Here is an 18179-nt window from a genome sequence, read left to right as displayed (position 1 = left end):
GGTTTGGCATTTTTCATTTGATAAACAAATAGAATCATCTAATCAGCCGTTCATCACATGCAATGCTCGAATCTTAAAGTACTATGAATGATATATTAAACTATCACGCAGCGGGACGAGTACCCATATATTTTTTTGCTCCAAATCTCACTGCAGAATCTGAAGTACTGCAGTGTTTAACTGCTGCAACAAGAGGTACAGTGGAAAAATATCTACCAAAAAAAAAAGAAAGAAAGAGAGGAAATGATGCTTTTTTGTAATGTGAGATTTTGAAATTTTCCTTGAAGGAAATTCCATCATGATCATCTGAAATTTCGATGCCAATTGAAGTGACTGCACTTGTCTACGATCGAGCGATCGCAACCGTCTGACGATTGCAGCAACTGCACATCCTAAGAAGCTGACACCATTTCCAGTTTCTAACCATCTTAATTAATCATCATTTTCGGCGCCAAAGGAATTTCCGCGTAAAAGGAGAGAGATCAAGTAACAAGAACAAAACAAGCACATTTTATCAAATTTGTACCAAAAAAATTGCTTGTTCCGTGAAACAACAAAACAACATCAGCATGGATAGATACATTAAAATGCATTTTTGAATAAATTCCATGGTAATTACTGTTGCAAGAAATATAAATCATAACACAAATTAAAAGATCTAGAAGCTTGGTTCAAATCCTGAGCATACAAAGCACTGAATCTTCTGCAGCTCACTGTTTTTACTGAATTTTAGCGGTACACAGTACAGTTTACAATACAACATAACTCTGATATGATCGAGTTCGATGAAGATATTGCTCAATTATGAGTAGAAATAGTAGAGGGGATTGGTTTAAAAGAAAAAAAAAAAAAATGGTCTACTCATGAAAAAGTGCATTAATAAACCGCCAATTCCATGTAGATTCATCTCACAAGGATCAAGATCTTCTTTTGGCTAGTCACTTTCCGAATTCCTTGTTGTTACCGAGCTCGTCGCATGATGCCCTAAATTCGCGCTATGGGTTCCGAGTCCCTTGTGTTTCTCTGTTAAGCAGGGAAACTAATACACGACCAAAAATTCAGCATTACTGAGTGGCTCTAGAGATCAGACGACCGGTTGGCGTACTCTTGAACCAACGCGGCAAAGAGCGAAGGCCGTTCTAGCAAGTTTGATGGTGTGTCGAACTCCTTTGCGCGTCCTGGTTCACGGAATTATGTTAATACTACATTTAAAAGCATCAATCAAGAAAAAAAAAAAAGGAAGTGATAACTAGATTCAGATATTCATCGATAAGGACTCGGATTAGTTCTTGATGTGCGAAAGTAGAGATGATAAATTTTGCTGCATAAAAACATATAAGAATTATGATTTTTCACTTGTCCTAAACCAATATTCGAACCTATCTACTGCCCCCTCGAACTAGAACATCTTGTTATTATGTCTCCTTAATGTTTTTCCTTCGATTATATCTATCACTTCGCTCACAATTCAATGCGAAAATCACAGATCATCGAAGAGTTTTTCCAGCATTTACCTGCATCTACAACCAAGACTCGGTCACAGTCCATGACTGTTGGTATTCTGTGCGCTATGCTGATGATCGTGCAAGCTGCGAAGTCCTCTCGGATGATCCTTTGGATTACCGCATCAGTTTGCGAGTCGACTGAAGCAGTCGCCTCATCCATGAACAGAATTTTGCTACGCTTCAACATAACACGGCCCAGACAAAGAAGCTGCCTCTGCCCCACACTCCAATTCTCTCCGTTATCAACCACTGAAAACAAAAAATTAGCAGTATCGACGGGTTCAGCTCGAGATGTCCACTCAATAGAAAAAGATGTAAAGATGATGCCTTCACCCTGATCAAACAATAACATCTATAGATGTTTCCCATATACATCCAGTGGGTTCTCTTCGCAGCAAAAACATAAAAATGCGGTAGAACCTTTCCAAAGATGACTTACAAGTGCTAAGGAACAATAACATAAAGAGAGAAGTTCATCTCAAGATGCATTCAACTTTCTGTCGCTTCTTTTGGCACATCATTCTATGATTGAAGTTAGTCGGTATTTCAGCTATTCAAAAAAAACCAAATAAAAACAAACAACATACCTAATGCATCAAGCTTTTCAGGTTTCGAAGCTACTGCCTCTTTTAGCTGGCAACGCTCGAGGGCCTTCAAGAAGTCAAAAAAAAAACACTACGGTAAGTTTAGACACCAAAAACCGCACGAATACGAGATATACGTGTATACCACTTATACCTGCCATATCTCGTCGTCTGAGTATTGTTCAATAGGGTCGATGTTGCTCCGAATTGTTCCTTCAAAGAGAACGGGCTCCTGAGGAATTATACCGAAACGAGACCTGAGATCGTGAAGGCCCAACGTGCATATGTCGACTTCGTCAATGATTATCTTCCCTCCAGAAGGCTCCACGAGTCGGAACAAAGCCTGTATCAATGTCGACTTGCCGCTACCGGTTCTACCAACAACTCCTACCTTCTCTCCTCCTCGAATGCTTATTGAAATTCCGTTCAAAACCAGAGGAGTATTCGGGCGATACCGAACCTGTGTAAATCAAATGTATTATTAAATCACCTCCTAAAGTATGATGAGAATGCAAATTAACACTTCTTTTGTTTATGTTGGCAAAAGCTGATATTATAGACGAGAATAGTCACAAAAAGAAATGCAGAAAAATAAGTAGGCAATCCTAGAACTTACGGAATGCCCTACAACAACTAGTTACAAAAGTGATCGTCTTTAAAAAACTTTCCCTAATATTCCAAAAAAAAAAACAACTTGGCCATATAGAATGGATTAATCGCAAACTCGAAATAAGGGCATATTTGCATAGGAAATCGAGTTCGGAAGATATGGTATGATTATTATGCTTGAAAAGAACCAGTAGTTTTAAAGATGTGGTATGATAAAATTCTAGTACATGAATAGTGAACCTTTAGATCAATGATATCAATATCTCCTTTGGTGGGCCAATTTGGCGAGGGGAGGCAATCTTTGATCCTCCATGGTGCCTCAGAAGGAATGTTGGTGAATTGTTTTATCCTCTCCACTGAAACCATCCTGTTCTCGATTGCGCAGCTAACCGTTATCGCAAAAAACACCACGGCATTGAGAGACAGACCGTAGGAAAGAGATAGACCAACGAATTCTGCATCGAATGAAGCCGTGTCAGTTCTTACATTTCTGAAGCTCTGAAAAATATCTACAAGTCTCGATTTCATTGCATCAAATCCTCTGTAATTAGACTTGAGTCATTACTAGTTGAGAAAAATCCAGTATAGTAACTTAAATTAGTGCTAAAATGGTTTAATAGAATTCATTGCAACCATAAAAAAGATGGTGATTGAATGCTGGAAATGTCCAATCAGACTTGTCTTATACACTTCAGATCATTACCTGGTTCGATAAAATTGCGAGGCAAGCTGACCAGGAGCAAAGCGGTGATAGAAAGAACGAAGCTTCCGATGAGTTCCAGTCGGAACCCGAGCCACTCATTAGCACCATTATTGTGAAAGTCCATACGTAAGCTCGAATTAACCCGGTTTAAGTTTTCATTGAAAAAGCTATCCTCCTTGTTGAAGCATCTGATGGTGGTAACGCCGAGAATGGTCTCCGAGAAATGATGGATAACTGGTGCTTTTGTGATCGAGTCAAGGCGAGTCAGTTCACGAGACGTCGCGATAAAATAACCCTAAAGAGAAACAACAGAGATATCAGTTAAGAATATAATGCATGCCTGAATTTGTTAGTGAGGTGCATTTTTCCACTAGTACAGTTATCAGTCCTCACCATTTCTCTGTATTCTCTCCAAACGTTGAAAATATCATAAATGCCCATAGATAGATCCAACATATGCAAAAATGGCCATGTTTTGCAAAGATATGATTCCGAATTTTCAATAAGTACTTTGCAGGGGCATCTGTGATGTTTTCGAACTTTTGGAGGGATATGATTAAAAGATCATTTTCAAAATAAATTCGTTGTTTGAAAAGAACAAGATAACTAAGAAGCGGAGAGCCGAGTAGACATGTATTGTGCATTTTAAACACGGTGAACTCACCCTGTACCAGAGGTTCAGCCACACCAGAGGAATTATGGTTATGACCGACGGCCACGCAACCTGACATGTAACTATGACGACGCTTATCACCGTGATGTACATCGACACAGTCAGTCCCAGGAAGAAGGGAAGGATTATATCGATATTTGTTTGGTCCGATGATGCCTGAAAAGAAGCATACTGGTTGGTGAGCAGCGCGCTACAAGAACTTCAATGACATATCATATGCAAAGAAGCAAAAAAATGAACCTCGAAACTTGTTCTGTTAATCACTGAAGTAACAGATAAGGAGCCTTGAATTGATTGAAGTTGATGAAGTGAAAAATTACCCGGCTTAGGATTCTTCCAGAAGGAGTGGTGTCGAAAAACGACATCGGAGCATGCAGGATGCTGGTTAAGATCCCCCTGAAAAATATCTGAGATGTTTGAAGCCCCAGCTGTGTCACAACAAAGGCCCTGATCATGACGACGACGACTGAAACCACGAATATAGCTACATAAACTTCGATAAAAATGGATGGACGGAACGAGTTAAGGACGTCATCCGACGTCTCGTACGCCAACCAATAGTCGCTCGACATCTGTGCGCCCTGCCACAGCACCGAGAGCACCAGGACGACGATCACTCCCCACCAGCCCCACGCCTCGGTGAGATACAGCTTGTATATGTGCCAGTTGACGTGGCCGGTTTCTCTCTCTTCTTCCTTTATAAGTCTAGAGGTAGCCACCTCAGCCTTCGGCGAGATCACGGGCCCCAGCGCGCTTTCCCCACTAGATATGCTGCGGATCAAAACTGGTTCAATGTTGGCTCCAGACAGGGGGTCACCAGTTTGTCCTGCAGAGCCACTGTGCTCTACAAGCTCCATGGAACTGTCATGAGCAGCAACAAGAGCTGCGAAATCCGTACTTGATTCGAGCAACTCATTGTATTTTCCGGACTTCACAACCATCCCGTCTCGCATGACCTATGATTCGTTTGTTACATGTTATAATAAGCATTAAATACACGCTCGACTTTGCGAGGGAAATGGATGACGGTTGACAGGTTAACTGTTTACTACAAGAAGATGGTACTCACGAATATGACGTCGGCGTTGTGCAAGAAATCCACTTGGTGAGTCACGAGCACGACAGTCTTCTCTTTAAGTGCTCCTCGTATGCATTCCTGTGAACATAACTAATGGTTATAATTCTGGAAAATAACTTGTTCTGACGCCGAAAGACGCGCTAACTTGCCTAGCACTTCTTCATTTCTACTCTCATTGCCTTAAAAATGACATTAGTTGTAACTTTTACATGTCCAAGACAAATATAGGACATAATTCACCTTGAAGATCTCTGAACCGGTGTGAGCATCGACAGCGCTGAAGACATCGTCGAGGAGGTATATATCGCAATCCTGATAGACGGCCCTCGCGAGCTGAATACGTTGTTTCTGTCCGCCGCTCAGATTGATCCCTCTCTCGCCTATTTCCGTTTGGTCCCCGAACTCCATCATCTCCAGATCCTTCTCCAAGCAACAGACCTGTATGACCTCCTTGTACTTCTCTCGATCCATCGGCTGTCCAAACAAGATGTTATCCTGAATGGTCCCGTTTTGGATCCACGCCGTTTGCGCAACATATGCTGTCGTCCCGCATACTCTAACCTGTTACAATAGCATTTGAAAAACATTTAAACCAAGCGCAAAGAACAAAGAACAAAGAACAAAGAAAAAGTTGGGCTTGCTACATTGTTCCTTACAGAAATTACACAAGAATTTGTAGATTTATGGAATCCCCATAATATCATGAACTTAGATGTCGACTTTAAAGGCATAGCGAACGCAGTAAATTAAAACACATTGAGTATACTAAAGCTGATAATTAGAGCAGATCTAGTTTTACAAAACTCGGGCATGGCTAGTCCATGTAGAGATCAAGATATCGACCGGCTTAAGAATCGGATAAGTAGTGAATATGAACAACACTGTATTCTCAATTATCAATCATTGCACATCAATAACAATGCCTGCAGCTGCACAGCGCACGAGGCTTCGCCGTGTCAGCAACAACACAACAGCATTGCAGTATCCCACCTGCAGTGTACCTGGTAATCTTCTTGGTGCAGACTTGTAAGTTCTTTTCTCTGTAATAGAAGAATACCTGGGTTGTTTTCATCAAATCAACTCCATAACATCATGGAATCGATTCCTAACACACATTTAAAGGATTAAATCTCCATATGAAAATCCAATTGAGTTATATCGAAATCTTATAACCAAGAATCAAGATCCTATCTCATCTTTTCATATCGGTCATGCACGTGCGTGGGGATGTTAAGACCATTTCTAAGCTGTTTTCTCTCAAATTGATTATTCAAATAACAGTCTTAAATTAGATAAAGGATGTACAAAGTTCGTCCTATTACATATGCAACTATCTGTCCTTTTCTCTGCTTTCGTTCCTAGCTTCATTACCTTATCATGCAAATCCAGATAAATAGACTACCTATATCTCATCAACCACAGCCTAAACTCCATTTAAAAACTCATGAAGTTAGAAAGATAGCAAAATGCTACATTGTATAAACTATTGGTTAGTAACAAGCAACACATTGCTATCATGTGTTTTGCATTTTACTATCCTTTATCTATAAAATGTAGCATTTGTTACCCTATATAATCACAAAGTCCTAATGTAAAACTGAAATTGAAACCATAAGGATATCGAAGTGTTACATTTTGAACCACAAGATGGTAAACTACAAATATGTAACGATTTTTTTTGATATAGTATGAACAAGGCTTGTCCTATATCATATGCACCTCTCTTAGCTTTTTTTTTTTCTTCTATTTTTGGCATGCTATTTCCTGAATTCATTACCTAAGAAACACAAGCTGTAGCTCAATCTACCTCAACCTAAACTCCCAAATCCTACACCTTCCTTTTAAGAAAGAAGCAAAAGCAAAACTAGAGGAAGATCAAAGGGCTTTACTCACTAGAAAATGAAATATATTAGTAAAAAAAATAAATAATCGTACCCTTAGGTGTAATGCAGCTGCATCTGAGTTTAGCTCAATGTTTCTATATAAAAGATTCCTTTTGCGAATTTATTCAAACATTAATTATTCAGATTTGGACTTTTCTACCTAACACACTCACCCTATGTTATGGATCTAATGATTTCTACAATATACCACATGTACCTTGAAAGACACTCAGAATATTATTGATGAGTCAGTATTATACATATGATAATTAGTGATTGGTTTAACTTTTTAAAATTAAAGTGTAGCAATGTGCCACCAATATTAATGCTAAAAAGTTAAACCAATCACTAGCTATCACGCGTTTACTGACTCATCAATAATATTCTGAAAATCTCATGAAGTACAAGAAGCATTACCCGAGATAAAAAAAAAAAGAAAAAAATCTCTACATAAATTATTTAAAAACATGGACATACATAAAGTATGTACAAGTCCTGTCCTATTCTAGACCTTGTATTGGAGTTTTTGTGCTTCAATTCATGAAAATAGAATCTCACACTAATATTCTAGAGCAAAAGAAACCACACATGGAATTTGGCATGTGCTATGGACCACATGTAGTGGGTGCCAAAAAATGCACATACAGGTGTGGGCTCCAAATGTTTGTGCAGTACAGCACATATAAACACTAAGACTAGTGCCTAGATTGAGATTGTGGTGTCTAAATAAATCCATTTTTATGCTTTTAAGAAGATGGAAAAACTTGAAAATTCTTTGGAATATGCTTCTTTAGTAGCAGTTCCCACCACTATTTTATTGTGTTGGAGGAAGGGAATTTTAAAGCACTACTAAATTTTTGTAACATTTCAAAGTATCAAAGTAGGTACATTTGACAATGCAATTCCAAATTATATCAAAACTCCAAGTAAATTAAAAACAAAGAAAGCTACCTAAACTACAAGCCAATGCTAATAAGTACTTTGTAAGTTAACATTCGGTAAAAATGTACAAAACTTACCTGAACTGCTACCCAACCTGTTCAAAGTTTTGCTTTTTGATTTGAGTTAGTCAACGACACATTTGTCTTCAAAATTTAAAATAATTACTCATTTTAATGAATTTATAATTGTGAGAATTGCATGAAGTATACTAACTAAACTTGTAAAGATAAACGACATATTCAAATTTTGAAGTCAAAGTGCCGTTGACCGGCTCAAATCAAATAAATTAAAAAGTTGGGCAGTAAAGTCAAAATTTTGAAAGGTTGGATAGCGAAATCAAAATGACCTATAGTGGTAGTAAAATTTTTCACCTTAACATTTTTGTGTCTAATATTTCTAATATTCTAATTTTAATATCTTACAGTAGTTCGAATGAGTGCTGCAATAGGTCTCTCACAATGCTGCTTTTACATATCGTTGCTATGTTGACAGATCAATGTGGCACTTTGCATTGCGTGCATAAGCAGGCATCTACGTTGCAAATGTCAATATATTAACAATATATAGAAACAACATCGCTAGCGACCGAAAGCATTTCTCTATTGTAGCATCGCTATGGGTACCCCATTTGGGTCCCCCACAATGTTGTAGACGGCATAGTATCATCATTATTATATTCTAAACATCATTACTAAACACTAAGGCCCCGTTTGGTTCAAAGGATTAGGAAAGAATGAGAGGTTTATTCCTTTTATTCCTCCAAACGGTATTAAAAATTGCTAAGAACTACTATTCTCCTCTTAACGGGTTATTCCGAAATAACCCGTTAAGAGGGGAGAATAGTAGTTCCACTCATTGGGTGAAATAAGCTATTCTTTACCTTATTCCTCTACTAATTAAGTTATAAATAATTATAAATTATAATTAATTAATGCAATTAATTTTTTTAATAATTGACTAATTAATTATTTAACTTATTAAATTAATAAATATTTAAATAAGAATTTATTTATCTATATGATATGCTTATTCAAACATTAACTAATATTTATATTATTTAAACAATTATTAGTATTTTAATTTATATAATTAATATATTAACTAAAAACATGAATGATTAAATAATTAATTAATATTAACATATTGACTTATTTTTTTATAGTTATTTATTTACTAGTTAATGACATCTTTGTCATCTCATATAGTAATTTTAATTAATTTATAAAGTAATTTAGATTAATTTATTCATTAACTTATTAAAATATTATTTACTAATAGTTAGATACTTATTATTTACTATTCCAACCCAATCAACCAAACGTAATTTTTCTTATTCCTCTAAATATCTTGATTCTTGTTCAAACACAAAATTGAATTAATTCCTATCTATCCCAAAAATTATACCTATTCCAAGAATAAACAAAAATAGCTTGTTCTTGAACCAAACGGAATCTATAAAGAATCTTTAGCATGCCCACATATGCATTCCAACATATCAATAGTACTGCAGGGTGCAGATTTTGAATAACTTTTTAAAATCTGAACTTGCAGACCAGCACATGGAAACAGAATCTCGTAGCCTTCTCTCGCAAAGAAAAAAATAATAATAATAAAATTATATATATATATTATCTTAATTGACGTCTCTATACTTTTAAAGTACCAAGTTATTGGGCTTGTAAGTTTTCGGCCCTTGGATTAAGAGATATTGTGGTTAGGATGATGTGAACCCCTTAGGGTTGAGTGGCGGTGGTTGGTGAATAAGTATAATTTAATGGGTGAAAATGATCAAAGGTGTAAATTTAAGGTTAAAAATTCACAAGCACCCAAGTGCTTGGTGCTTTTACATACCGGACACTCTCTCTCTCTCTCTCACTCACGTGCGAGGTTTGGTGTGTGTATATGATATAATTAATATATAATATATATAATTTTAATATTATTATATTATATATATATATATACACACACCAAACCTCGCACGTGATACCCATCGCGTTAGCACGGTGCTCGTCCCAGAACGTATTTATGTGGTATTTATTCACGGCGCATTTTACCCACTTGCACTTCTCGTGACCTTGCATAAATGAACACTAATTTCACACAGCTATTAGTTATTTATTTTACTCTTTTTACGGAATTTAGTTATTAAGTTTAACTTAAATCTTGTAGTACAATTTTAATTACATATAATTTTAGTCAAATGCACGGACCCACTATATTTAATATGCATATAATTAAAAAAATGTAATACAGAAATAACTACTAGGTGCAACCAACCGGCTACTAAACTCCTTCCGTGCCAGAGGTTTTATGCTAATTTGAATTTCGTCCAAATTGCATGTTTTCACTGTAACAATAATTTAATAAGAAATAGCTAATTATGTGATATATTTCGATAATGATCTATGGGGATGTTTGGTTCAAGTGCTATAATATTTTTGGTAGGAAAAAAATTTTATGCTTTTTAGTTTGTACAAAACCAATATTTTTCATTAATATTTATTTGGTTTGTCCCAAAAAAAAAAATAAGGGATACTTCAAAACCCCCCATATGGTTTCGTAGTTTCTCAATTTGCCTCACTGTGATTTAAAATGTATCAATTTCGCCCCCTGTGGTTTCGTTTTTATCTTTCGGTAATATTTCGTTAAATTATATATTAAAAAACTTCAGACACCCATCTGATTTACCAAAATATTCACTTTTATACTCTTTAATTTAATCTTTCATTTACTGATTTTAAGAAAAAAAAAATAATAAAATTGATAAAAAAAAAATGAGAAACAAAACCACAGGGAACAAATTGATACATTTTAAACCACAGGGAAGCAAAGTGAGAAACTATGAAACCACAAGCGGGAGTTTTTAAGGTTTCCCAAAAAAAAAAAAACTATCAATATTTATTTAGTTGAAAGATCTACATTTGTTCGGTGTGGTATAAAAAAAAAAAAAAAAAAAAAAAAAAAAAAAAAAAAAAAAAAAAAAAACGTGAAAGATTTTAGGCACCTTGGCTTCGTTTTCTTCGGAAAAACAACGAAAAAGGAAAACTTTGATTTTTTTTTTTTCTAAATTCGTAAAATATTTTACCTAACCAAACAAGAAGAAATAATTTTTTTTTACTTGTTTATGTAACTTTTGAATTGAATGGTAACGATGAGAACAAGGAGTGAGGATGTGGTAGAGAAGGAAGGTATGTTGTTGGATTACCTTTCCGGCGATCTTGTGCATCTCGCCGAGGAGGCAGGAGAGCAGCGAGGACTTGCCGGAGCCGACGGTGCCGACCACGGCGGCGAGCGCGCCCCGGCGGATCTCCATGTCGACGCCTCTCAGCTCCGCGGCGTCGGCCGCGGCCTCGTCGTCCCACGCGAACGCGCCGCCGCGCACCTCGACGGCGGCGGCGGCGGCGGGGACCCGCTCCACCGCGCCCCGGTCGAGCTCGCGGCTGCCGAGGAACTTGTCGAGGCGCTCCAGCGAGATCATGGCCTGCGACACGGATATCAGCGCCTGCGGGAAGCTGCGCACCGGCTCCTGCAGGATCTTGAAGAAGGACGTGGCCGTGAACACGAGCCCGGCGTCGAGGCGCACCCCCACGGCGACGCACGTCCCGAACACGAGCGCCGACACGAGCAGCGGCGCGCTCTGGAGCGCGATCATGTTCCCGGAGATGGAGTACATGAACCTGGCGATCCAGCCGTACTCGCCGTCGCGGAGCAGCTGGATGCGCCGCAGGAAATGCTCCTCCCAGGCCTGGAGCTTGATGACGCGCATGTTCGCCAGCATCTCGTTGGTGGCCTTCATGCGGCGGTCGCGCATGGTCATCAGCAGGAACTGGTACACGTTGTTGCGGCGCGTCAGCAGCATCACGAGCGCCATCACCGCGAAGATGCCGACCACCGCGGAGGTCACGGAGGGCCCCAGGTACGCGTAGAGCAGCGCGAGCGCGACGCCGACCTGCAGCGGCATCAGCCAGAGGTAGTGCACCTGGTTCATCATGTCGGCGATCATCTGCGCGTCCACGGCCATGTAGTTCACGATCATGCCGACCCCGTGCGCCTGCCGCGCCGCGCACGAGAGCCGCAGCCCCTTGCCGTACAGTGCGGTGATCAGCGCCGACCGGATCCGCATCCCCAGCTTCTGCGAGTGGAAGTTGTACTGGTGCGAGCACGCCACCTCGACCAGCTTCGCCGCCAGCAGCGTGCCCACCAGGTACGCCGCCTCGCCCGCCGACCCGCTTCGCCGCCGGTCGCTCGAGGTGAAGTCGATGAACTGCTGGATCAGCGTCGGCCCGACGTACATCACCAGCAGCCGGACCACCGCCAGCCCCGCGTTCAGCAGCAAGCGCGGCCAGAAGCAGCGGAGGAGCGTCGTCAGCACGGGCCGCCGGGCCGGCTGCGCGTCCGCCGCCGCCGGCCAATTGGACCGGAAGAGGGCGTTCATGCGGCCGGCGGAGTCGTCCGGGGGCAGCCACGGGATGTCGGAGATCCCGAGCGCCGAGCGGTGGCCCTTCGAGATCAGCGGGTTCATCCACGAGAAGGTCGCGCGGGAGAGCAGCGACGCCGCGGCGTAGGGGGTCACGTCGCCGGCGCCGGCGGCGGATTCGGCGTCGCCGGAGACGGCGAAGAAGAGGAGGGGGGCGGCGGCGGCGAGGAAGGCGAGGGAGGCGGCGTCGTCGGGGAGGATGGCGGCGGCGTTGCAGAAGCGGAGCGCCGCGGCGGCGGCGAAGAGCGCGGCGACGCCGAAGGTGGCGATCCAGAAGACCCGGATCGTCGCGGATGTAAGGTTTCGCCTGTGTATAATAAGAGCGGCGGCGGCGGCGAGGTGGGCGAGGAAGTGGAGCGCGAGCAGCGCGCATTCGACGGCGGCCCAGTGATCGGAGCGGGGACGGAGACGGAGGAGGGCGAGGACGAGAAGGGCGGAGAGGAAGGCGGCGTCGACGGCGACGGCGAGGATGCGTTGGGGGCAGGGCGAGAGGAGGAGGAATCGGAGCCATTGGAGGANGCGATCCAGAAGACCCGGATCGTCGCGGATGTAAGGTTTCGCCTGTGTATAATAAGAGCGGCGGCGGCGGCGAGGTGGGCGAGGAAGTGGAGCGCGAGCAGCGCGCATTCGACGGCGGCCCAGTGATTGCGGCTTGAAGCGAGTTTAAGGAGGGCGATGACGAGAAGGGCGGAGAGGAAGGCGGCGTCGACGGCGACGGCGAGGATGCGTTGGGGGCAGGGCGAGAGGAGGAGGAATCGGAGCCATTGGAGGAAAGAATGGGGCGAGGAAGCGGAAGCTGAGCAAGTAAGAGACACCAACCAAGGAGAAGGAGAAGGAGAAGGAGGTGTGGAAGGAATAGAGGAAACCATGGCAGTGGTGGGTTTTTTTTGTTTCTTTTTTTCCTTTTTTTTCCTTCCCTTCCACCTTAATGGATCACATCACATGGCTAGATAAGGAAGCAAAGGGGATGCGTATGGCTTTTTCATTCATTAATTAATAAATAATTGAAGGGATTTTGGGATTCGTCCGTTTGAAAAGCCAAGCACAGTGACCTGCGATAAAAAGGAGGATCATTTTTTTTTGTCATGATTGAGAGAAGCTAATAAAATGAGATGAGAAGAATAAAAGGCTTTATTTTTACTTTGGTAATGATTAAAAGTAGAGAACATAAAAAAGTGTCTTAATGCCCTAATAAAAAGTGGCTTTTAGATTGTTGGCATCTTTATTAGTTGCTACTATTTAGGAGATTTTGAAAAAATAAAAAATAAAAAAGATAAAAGGCTGGGTCTTTTTATTTCTGAATGGCAAGTATAGTACAGTTATACTTATAAGAGTATAATAATTTTAACTATGTATGCAGTTACAAGTACAGTACAGTTATAATTATATACAACCAAACAGTTTCTAAATTTGTGTTGCGTGTCAGTAGCGTCGACAGCGTGTGAACGCGAGATGGCACTTATTAAGCTTTGATGGACTACAAACCCCTCCTTGCAAGTCTTAAACAAAGGAGTTGGATTAAGGAATTCCTTCTATTGGCCAACAAATAAGAGAGAGAGAGAGAGAGAGAGAGAGAGAGAGAGAGAGAGAGAGAGAGAGACTTAGGTGGATAACAACAACATGCAAAATAATGGTAGGGACATTTCCAAGATTGCTAGACTATATATGAAAAAGATCACAAGTACAAACTGTATGGAAAGTAGCTCAATTATGTGACATTCTAGAATAGCCCTCCTCAATTTTGCTTGTTTTTTATTTTTTTTAAGATTCCCTTCTCAAAAATTCTAAAATATTATTGATAGTTCTTCAAAATTATTATGAGTTTTAACTTATATGTTTCGAATCTCTGACAATAATTATTAATCCCAAAAGCTTAATGGGGTAGACTTACGTGATTAATTTACTTAGAATGTACAGATATAACGTTCACGAATTTTTATAGTGGTTCAGTTCAATTAGTCTCATGCTATTCTGAATATGATTTGATCAATCTGTCCTTCGGCCACAGGACAGAATGCCGGTCCTTTTAAACTAGCTATTATGTTAGACAAAATAAAAAATATATATTTATTTTTAGATGAATTGTTGTCAATATAGATACTTATAAAAATTTCTCTAAATTAAAGGAATATTTTTTATATTAATATTTTAGAGAAATTTCTGTGTAATTAAGAATTGGAGGAAGGGTATTAACCCTTTTTTAATTAACACCTTAGTAGTTTTTTTTTTTTCTTTTAAAGGAGAAAGATTGACAAAAAAAAAATAAAAGGGGGGTGAGTTTGCTATTTCAAAAGAAAAATCAATGCGGGGAGGTGATGATTTTTTAAGAGTGGTATTGGTTTTAGATGTATATGCACCTAACTTAGATATATGGGTGGGTAAAACATTGCCTTTTGATTAAAAATTTATTTATTTTGGGCTTTCTGCCAAAATCGGACCACCTTTTTCGTGTTTATAGATCCGCGTCCGACTTTTTCAGCAAACTGACCAAATCCCTTATATACTTTTTCACTCTTTCCTCTTTCTATCTCTCCTCTTCGTTCTTGTTCTTTTTTTTCCGCCGACGGACCCGCTCGCGCGTGTTCTTTTTTTTTTTTTCTCTGATTTCTTTTTCTTTCTTCTTCTTCTTCCTCCTTCTGTGGAGCCACTTTTTTTTTTCCTCTTCTTCTTACTTCTTCTTCTTCTTCTTCTGTAAAGAGCGACGGGGCGCGCCACGACGATTGTCCGCATCGCAGCGGCGTCCACCGGCGACGATTCTGCAGGGAGGTCGGCACGGCGACCGGCGAGCGCCGCAGGCGAGGTGGGGCGCCGGGAGGCGGGCGGGCGAGTGGGAGCAGGTCGTCGAGCCGGGGACGTCGCGCGGTCGAGGGCGCCTGTCACGCGCGCTGCCCGGCGCTCCGCGCTTCGGGCCGCAGGAACGTCGGCCCCGTCCGATCTCCGACGGCTGGTGTTCTTGTTTTTTCGTACTGGTGTAATGTTTATACGGGCGCAGCTGCACCACCGGCGGCAGGCTGGCACCGCGTGCCGCGCGCGGCTGCTTCTTCTTCGTCGTAATGAGTAATTGGTGCCACCATTACACATTAATACCATAATGGTGTAATGGTGTAATTTCACCATTAACGGTGCAACGCGGCCCGCGGAGCGGAACGCAGGCGAACTCCGCCGGGCGCAGCCGGCCGAGGGCCTCCTCGAAGGGGGAGCAGGACACCCGCGGAGAGGTTGAGGGAGGAGATGTCGAGGGACGCGACGGCGCGCTGGGACCCGGGCCGCGCGGGGGAGCAGGACACCCCGCGCCACGACGCGCAGGGCTCCGACGAGCTGGCGTTGGACCACGACGCGAGCGCGCCCGACGGGTCCGCGAGCGCCGACCTCACTGCCAGAAGCGCCGCCACCTCCGCCGCCGCCGGCGACCCCTCCTCCGCCGCGCCGCCACCGAGGACGACGATGAAGAAGAAGAAGATATAAATGAAATATATTTATTGACTTAATAAGTTTGATGCATGTGCTATTGGATTCGTTCATATTGGCGTATACTTACAAGTTACGAGGTATGAAGAATGCTGATGTTTTCATGTTTAAATTACCTATTGCATACTTTTTTTTTCTCTGCTTATCACGAAAACTTAATATTTTTTGTCCTACATATCTATTTGGAAAAGAACAATGTAGGTATATGAAAATCTATACCTGGTGTGGTGATTAATAACAGTAGCTGGATATCTCTAATATGTCCTAGAATATTGGTCGGACTACCTGACTAGAAGAAATTTTTTAACAAAATCTATAATTGCCAGCAAAAGTTGTTTCTTTTCTTTTAGCTGGGTCCGTCCTTAAACAATTAATTTTAACTTTTCAGAGAGATGATCCAGTACAGACCATATAATCAAAAGGTTGACGTGTACAGCTTCGGCATTGTGCTGTGGGAGCTCATCACCGGGATGCTCCCATTTGCAAACATGACAGCTGTCCAGGCTGCATTCGCTGTAGTGAACAAGGGCGCCTGCCCGATCATCCCGCATGATTGCCTCCCTGCCTTTGGCGAGATCAACTTCTTCTTCTTCTTCTTCTTCGTTGTCGTCCTCGGCGGCGGCGCGGCGGAGGAGGGGTCGCCGGCGGCGGCGGAGGTGGCGGCGCTTCTGGCAGTGAGGTCGGCGCTCGCGGACCCGTCGGGTGCGCTTGCATCGTGGTCCAACGCCAGCTCGTCGGAGCCCTGCGTGTCGTGGCGCGGGGTGTCCTGCTCCCCCGGGCGGCCCGGGTCCCAGTGCACCGTCGCGTCCCTCGACATCTCCTCCCTCAATCTCTCCGCGGGTGTCTTGCTCCCCCTTCGAGGAGGCCCTCAGCCGGCTGTGCCCGGCGGAGCTCCACCCGCGGCTCCGCTCAGCGGGCCGCGTGCAACGTTAATGGTGTAATTACACCATTACACCATTAATGGTGTAATTTCACCATTACACCATTAATGGTGTAATGGTGCACCATTACACCATTACGACGAAGAAGAAGCAGCCGCAGCGCGTCCGCGTCGTCGTCGTCTCCACCATCGTCGTCTCCACCATCTTCGTCTTCTCCATCTTCGTCTCCACCATCGTCGTCGTCGTCGTCGTCGACGATGTCTGTGGTGGGTGGGTTAGAGTGCGTGGTGTGAGTGGGGTGCTCGCGCTGGGCGTGGAAGCGCCTCAACTACGTCGGCGCCTACGACAGCGAGTCGTGGCCCCTGTCCTCGCCCGCGCGCCGCATGCGCCATGCGCGCCCGCGCAAAGCGTGCCCCCGCGCCGCGTGCGCCGAGCGCGCCCGCGAGAAGCGTGCCCCCGCGCCGCGTGCGCCCGCGCGCCGCCTCCGCTGGCTCTCCCGCGGCCCCGCGCGCCCGCGGCCCCGCTCTCCGCAGCGTGCGTCGGCGCCCCTGCGCGCCGAAGCGTGCCCGCGCGCCGCAGCGTGCGCCCGCGTGCCCCCGCGCGCAGCTCCCCGCCGCCGCGCGCTCTCCGCCCACCGCCCTCCTCTTCGCCGCCACGACCGACGGCGAGCCCTCTATCTCCACCTCGACGAGCTCCACCAGAGGAGGCGAGAGAGAGAGAGAGAGAGTCCTCTGTTTAGTCCTCTGTTTGTTTAGTCCTCTGTTTGTTCTAGCCCGCAAGGTGTTCGACAAAATGCCCGTGAGGGNACATTAAAAACTGAGTTTAAAATATTAAAAATATTAGGTTAAATCAATTAATTTATAACTGCTCAATGACAAATTATTAATAACGTAATAGTTAGTGTTCTAACGACGTAATAAAAGTGTAATTGCTATATAATTATAAATCTATTAATTTTATTTAATTAACACTCTGGACTAACATCGTTTAAGCTCATTTATTAATATTATTTAATTTTAAACTCCTGGTTTCACGTTACATGGAATGCTAAAAATCCTGGTTTTCATATTAAATAGGAGAAAATTTTCAATTAAACTTTTATATAATAAAATTTATAAAAAATTTTTTCAAAAATCCGGAAAAACGTATTTTTTAAGTGAATAAAACCCGAAAACGTTTTAGCCCGGTGTAAAAAGCAAAAACGTCTAAGCCAGGCGAAAAAGTCGTTTGACTGGTTTTATGGAAATAATGAAAAAGAGAAAAGAGAAAGAGAGAGGAGAAGCAAGGTAAACTAAAGTGTAAGAATTAAAGTGTTTGCCACATAATTTGAGGACAAAAATTATAATTTATATTTTTAAAAAATTATTAAAGTA

General features: G+C 42.6%; 1 protein-coding gene across 2 annotated transcripts; it reads right to left on the bottom strand.

Moving 5' to 3' along the window:
* Nucleotides 667-13524, bottom strand: LOC109719444 (ABC transporter C family member 14-like). 2 transcript variants are annotated; one of them, XM_020246136.1, is made up of 12 exons: nt 13230-13524; nt 11186-12975; nt 5393-5713; nt 5144-5230; nt 4395-5030; nt 4066-4230; nt 3402-3696; nt 2939-3153; nt 2244-2549; nt 2093-2156; nt 1515-1754; nt 667-1178 (listed from the first exon to the last, which is right to left on the bottom strand). In XM_020246136.1, the coding sequence occupies exons 1-12, from the start codon at nt 13324-13326 to the stop codon at nt 1078-1080; spliced, it is 4317 nt and encodes a 1438-aa protein (XP_020101725.1). In that variant the 5' UTR covers nt 13327-13524; the 3' UTR covers nt 667-1077. The 2 variants fall into 2 exon arrangements, with proteins under 2 accessions (XP_020101725.1, XP_020101726.1); XM_020246137.1 differs by lacking the exon at nt 13230-13524 and adding an exon at nt 12991-13097 and having other exon boundaries at nt 11186-12736.

Source organism: Ananas comosus, linkage group 13 (assembly GCF_001540865.1).
Source record: "Ananas comosus cultivar F153 linkage group 13, ASM154086v1, whole genome shotgun sequence".
In the NCBI taxonomy this organism is placed as follows: Eukaryota; Viridiplantae; Streptophyta; class Magnoliopsida; order Poales; family Bromeliaceae; genus Ananas; species Ananas comosus.
The sequence above is the reverse complement of the archived record's forward strand: the minus strand, read 5'-3'. Positions and strand labels throughout refer to the sequence as shown.